Source organism: Choloepus didactylus, chromosome 24, assembly GCF_015220235.1.
Source record: "Choloepus didactylus isolate mChoDid1 chromosome 24, mChoDid1.pri, whole genome shotgun sequence".
Taxonomy (NCBI): domain Eukaryota; kingdom Metazoa; phylum Chordata; class Mammalia; order Pilosa; family Megalonychidae; genus Choloepus; species Choloepus didactylus.
Window position 1 is genome coordinate 8552109 of NC_051330.1, and position 6000 is coordinate 8558108.

Genomic DNA, 6000 nt, shown 5'->3' on the forward strand with positions numbered 1-6000 from the left:
GTTCTGGGTTAACCACACTATAGCAAGATTTTATGACATGGAGTCATATTTTTAAAAGATATTAACTAACTTGTTGTAACCTAAATCTTAGTAATAGGGTATGTGATGGTCAGGTGCATGAGTCAACTTGTCCAGGTGATGGTGTCCAGGTGTCTGCTCAAGCAAGCACTGGCCTAACCATTACTGCAAGGATATTTGTGTCTGTTTAATAAACCAGAAGGCTGGTTTATCAAATCATCAGTCAATTGGCTGCAGCTGTGACTGATGACATCAACGAAGGGCGTGTCTTCTGCAATGAGAGAATTCAATCAGCTGGATTTAATCCAATCAGTTGAAGACTTTCAAGGAAGAGAGAGAGGACCTTCACTACTTCTTCAGCTAGCCAGCGAAGCATTTCCTGAGGAGTTCATCAAACAGCTTCATTGGAGCTGCCAGTTTGCTGCCTGCCCTATGCAATTTGGACTTGTGCATCCCCACAGTTGTGTGAGACTCGTGTATAAAATATCACATTTACAGATATCTCCTGTTGGCTGTTTCCCTAGAGAACCCTAACTAATACAGGGTGTTTCTGTAAAAACTTTCCATTTACATAAGAGGATTTCTGAAGTAATAAATAGGGTACATTGTATTGATCAAGGATGATTATGTATACCAATGTAATACAAAAATCCTATTTTGAAGGCAGAATTGAAAACAGACGTCGGGGGCAGCGCACTTGGCAGAGCTGGGGGGGAGTGCAAACAGGCAAGCAGAGGCAGGCCCAAGAGAGGGGCGCTATGGCTGCCGGGCAGCTACAAGGCAGCAGGAAACAACCAGCAATCCTAGTCCCCCCACCCCCACCCCTCTGTCCCTCCACAGCTATCTGCCGAGGGCCTAGAAAATGCCCGGCGCTGTTCTGGGCACTGGGCATGGACCAGTGAACAAAGCCAAGTCCCCACCTGCACCAGGGCAAAGAAAACAACCCAAAGCAGAGACACGTCAGGTCAAAAGTGCTCTGGGTAAGACGCCTGCGCAGCCCGGAAGGCGAGCGGGGCTCAGGGGGACCCGGGTGGGGCAGGAGGGGCCGGGTGGGCGCGCCCCCTCCTCGTGCCCACCATGGCGCAGGAGCGCGGGAGGAAGCCCGGCGGCCCCCGAACGGCAAGAGCGAGCTGAAACGGGAGGCCCGCGCGATCGCGTAGGCCTCTGGCCCCCGCACGGCCGTGCACCAAGTGTGAACACCAACCAGGCCCGCAGACGCACTCCGGCCCCCGGCCCCTGCCCGGCGAGGGCCTGGAGGAAGGGAGGCAAGGTCTCGCTGTCACCTGGCGCCGCCTGAGGGTGGCGGTGGGGGCCCCTGGGACTCACTCGCACTTGGTGCTGCAGCTGCTGGACCCGCTGGTCCGCGACGCGGCCCCACTTCGCCCCCCGCGCCGGCATGGTCGCCCGGGTGACGCTCCCTCAGCAGCCTGCAAGCGGCGCCGGCGTACTGCGCGTGCGCGCGGCCTGGGGGCAGGGCCGGCGTACTGCGCGTGCGCGCGACCTGGGGGCGGGGCCTGGCGATGGATGGGCGGGGCTGGCAGAATGGCATGCTGCTCCATTCATGAATCGCTCAATAAAGCTGTGAGATCCTAAGCTACACCAGAAGCTCTTCTTTTATCAGTTTCTTGACTACCGTTTTTGATATTTTTTAGCTGTTTCCTTAAGTCTTCCACTTCATCTCTTTATGCTTCCCCCACGTTCTGTAAAAGGTAGTTATATCCTATCATACAGGGATTTAGTGAAATTAAGTGAGAAAAGATGTGGGAATATAACAATAGGTACTGTCTGCTGAACATCTAAAAAACTAGTCATATCTCCAAACCCCACAACTCTGAGAGGTTGGTGTCATCACCCCATATTTTAGGTGAGGTGAGGTTCTTGATGCTCGAGAGCATAATCGACTTGAGGAAGGAGAGAGATGAAGTGATCTGCCCTGGCTCAGAGAGATAAGAAAGTGGTAGAAATGGGATTCAAACCGAGGCAGTCTGCTCCAGCCTGTGGCGCTAACCAAGCCCCTGCCTTTTGGTGACCAGGCACCCACGCTAGGTAAGACTGTGGGCTCAGGAGGGCAGGTGCCATCTGGCTCAGGGCTGTAGGCTCTGGCTGGACCCAGCACAGCATCTGTAAGGAACATTTGCATGTATACATGTGTTGATTGAATGCATCATCAGATTTACTCAAAACAGCTGTCTTCATTTCCTACGGCTACCATAGCAAAGAACCACAAACCGGATGGGTTAGAACAACAGTAATTTGTTCTCTCACAGTTCTGGAGGTGAGAAGTCCAAACTCAAGGTGTCCACAGTGCCAGGCTCCCTCTGAAACCTGCAGGGGGTCTCCTTCCTTGTCTCTCCCAGCTTCTGGTGGTTTGCCATTAATCCTTAGCATTCTTTGACTGCAGTGCAATCGCGGTCTCTGTTTTCACTGGCTGACTCCGCTAGGTCCAACTCTGTCCCTTCTGCTCTTATAAGGACACCAATCATATTAGATGAAGGACCCACCTAACTCCAGTGTGACCACATTTAATTGAATTCCCATCTGCAATGACCCTATTTCCAAATAAAGTCACATTCACAGGTACCATGGGTTAGGATGGCGAATGGTTGTGAACTTTGTAGGGCAATGATTGTCTTTATTCAACTCTGTGCCCACATGGCCTAGCACAATATCTGGCACATAGAAGATGACCACCTGGAAGATGGGAAGTAAGAACTAGGGAGTTTCCTTATAAAAGAGACCCAGCCCCTAGGGCATGAGAGGGTGGCAGTCAGAGCAGGAGCCCATCGCCCCAGCAGAACCCACCCTGCTGGCAAAGACCAGATGACAATGGCAGTACTGCTCAGTCACCTAACCTCCTGAGGCCTCCGGCCAGCTCCCCACCCTCAGACCCTAGAAGCAGAGGTGTGGAGAAAGATGGGAGTAATAACATCTCATCTTATGTAACAGAGTCAACTGATCCCATAAAAGTTGATGAAACATGAAATAAAGACTTAAATTGTAACTTAATGACATAAACAAAGGAATAAAAACCAATCTCGTCTCCCTCATATGGCAACTGACTCATTCCCATTGACACATAAACAGGCAACAATGCACCCATTCATTATAAAAACCCTCCCTCGTTCCCATATCCTTCTCCAGCTATTGCATCATTTTTCTGCTCCTCTTTACAGCATATTCCCTCAAAGAGCTGTCACTACTTGCTATCTACAATTCCCCTATTCCATCTCTCATGACTCATCTCCAGTCAGATTCCCCCCTCAACTCCTCCAACTAAAACTGTGGTTGTTAAGGACACAGATTACCTCCCTATTGCTACATCCAATAATCAATTCATTTTACTTGACTTGGCATTTACAGTTGATTTCTCCCTCCTTATGCAGCACTTTTTAGATGACTTTTAGGGCACAAGTCTTTCTTGGTTTTCCTCCTATCTCATTGGCAATTCATTTTCAGTCTCTGCTGACTTCTCTCTCCTACCACCACCACCACCTTCCTGTGCCCCTCCCCATCATAGTGCACATGACTCAGTCCTCAGACCCCTTCTTCTCTGTATTTATATTCCCTCCCTAGGTGATCAAATCCAGTCTCAAGTCTCATGGCTTTAAACACCATCTATAACCTGACAGCTTCCAAATTTGTGTCTCCCTTGAATTCCAGACCTATATACCTAAATGCTAATCCATCATGTCTGAGTGGAAGTTTAAGATCTCAAACTTGTTCAGAAATGAATCCCTGATCTCCTCAAGCCTGCTATCCCCAGAATTGTTTGTACATCAGTAAACAGCAACATCATTCCTCAGCCCCAAATCATGGAATCCTTGATTCTTCTCTTTCTCTCCCATCCCAAATCTAATCTATCAACAAAGTCCACTAGGTTCAAATAGTAACAGCATCTAACCCCTTCTGATGATTTCCATAACTACCAAGCCACCTTCATCTGTAAATTGTAAATAAACTAAAGCCTCATCTTTCATAGTATATTAATCAGTAAAGACTGCCTAAATTTGGAAATCAAAAATACATAAGTAGGTGAGGCAGGGCAACATGGTGGCACAAGGAGGTGTGTAATTTAGTTAGTTCTCTAGAGAAACTAGTAAAAAGCTAAGAACAACTAGTAAATCGTCTGGAACAACAGTTGGGGGACATCCATCACCGGACACACATCGTTCACCAGTCTGGAATGGGTGGAATGGCTGAGATCACAGCATAGAACTGTAAGTAAAGCTCCCCAAACTGCAGAGCTGACCTCCCTCCCCAACTGGCATGGCAGGCTGAGTTGGAAAACTTCCCTATGGAAAAAAGAAGCAGACTACTAGGAGCAAGGGAAAGTAATTCAACTAAGGTCCAATTGTGGTTTTAATTAACAAATTTGGACTACTGAATACAAGCTATGAGCACAGATAAACCCAGAGCAAGCAGGAAAGGAACCTTGAGGTCTCTCCTGGCAGAGAGGAGGTGGGGCTGATGGAAAAAATAAATAAAATAAAAACAGAGGCTTTTGGAGACGGCTGAGCTCAGAATACTGGAAAATGGCTGTGTCTCAAGAAAAGGGGCACAGAGAACTGGGTATCAACTCCAGTCAACTGGCAAAACTGGGGGGCTGAGGACTGGCTCTGAAAAGGGGATTTCTTTCTTTTTTCTCTCATTCTAAGCAGTTCATTAGAGAAAGCCCCAGGCATTTTCAACTGTCAGCACTGACCCAGGGAAGGGTGAGGTTAAGACAATCAGAGAGACAAAGGAAGAAGAATGTAGGAGATAGATTCCTAAAGAGCATATCTTCTCTGAGAAAAGGGGGTTGGGGGCCCAGTTCAAGTGGCTGCCCTCCCTCAGAGAATTCAGATCCCAGGGCCTGGGGGAGAAGAAAACAAACAAAAAAAGAGCTTAAGCTTGGCCTCTGATATCCTCAGTCCCTGGCAAGGACAGGGTCCACTGAGACTTAAAGGGCCACACCTCTTTATGCTGGTGGGAAGCTATGGACTGACAAGCACCACCTGCTGGGCAGGATAGGAAAAGCACAGAGTCTAGAGTCATCATGGGAAAGTCTGACAACCTGCTGGGTCTCACCCTCAGGGAAATTTGATACTGACTACACCCTCCTCCTGAGACCTGGGCCCACCTGGTCTGGGAAAATCTGATCGGGGTAATCAAGGTCCAGAGACTTAGACAACAAAAAATTAAATGTCACACTAGGAAAAATGAAGATATGGCCCAAAGGAACAAACTTACACTTTAAATGAGATAAAAAGAGTTGAAGCAACTAATTAAAGGTGTCTAAACAAACCTCCTAAATCAAATCAATGAGCTGAAGGAAAATGTGGCAAAAGAGATGAAGGATATAAAGAAGACATGGGTGACCGTAAACAAGAATTCATAAAGCTGAAAAAACAAATGAAAGAACTTATGGGAATGAAGGCACAATAGAAGAGATGGAATACACATTGGAGACATACAACAGCAGATATGAAGAGGAAGAAGCAAGTATTCATGAAGGACATGGAGGACAGTACATCTGGAATCCTACACACAAAAGAACAGAGGGAAAAGAATGGAAAAATATGAGCAGTGTCTCAGGGAATTGAATGACAACATGAAGTGCATGCATATATGTTCATGGGTGTCCCAGAAGGAGAAAAAGGAAAAGGAGCAGAAACAATAACGGAGGAAAGAATCACTGAAAATTTCCTATCTCTCATGAAAGACATAAAATTATAGATCCAAGAAGCATGGCGTAGATTAGATATAGGTTCAAATAGACCTACTCCAAGACACCTAATAATCAGATTATCAAATGTCAAAGACAAAGAGAATTCTGAAAGCAGCAAAAGAAAAGCGACCCATCACATACAAGGGACGCTCAATAAGACCATGTACAGATTTCTCCGTAGAAACCATGGAGGCAAGAAGGCAACGGTATGATATATTTAAGATACTGAAAGAGAGAAACTGCCAACCAAGAATTCTATATCTGGCAAAACTGTC

The 6000-nt window shown here is 47.0% G+C and overlaps 1 protein-coding gene across 6 annotated transcripts in view; it reads right to left on the reverse strand.

Annotated features, from left to right (window-relative positions):
* Positions 1 to 1471, reverse strand: part of KIF25 (kinesin family member 25) — a 97307-nt gene extending 95836 nt beyond the window's left edge. For 5 of the 6 annotated variants that reach the window (XR_005214081.1, XM_037817462.1, XM_037817461.1 and 2 more), the window contains exon 1: positions 1345 to 1471. Coding sequence is in view for 4 of the 6 variants with exons in the window: in XM_037817462.1 (XP_037673390.1) it covers positions 1345 to 1416 (72 nt within the window). In the remaining 2 variants the exon portion in view is untranslated. Of the gene's footprint in view, positions 1 to 1301 lie in introns of all 6 variants that reach the window. The other variant, XM_037817463.1, reaches the window with a different exon arrangement.
* Positions 1472 to 6000: the final 4529 nt, after the last annotated feature.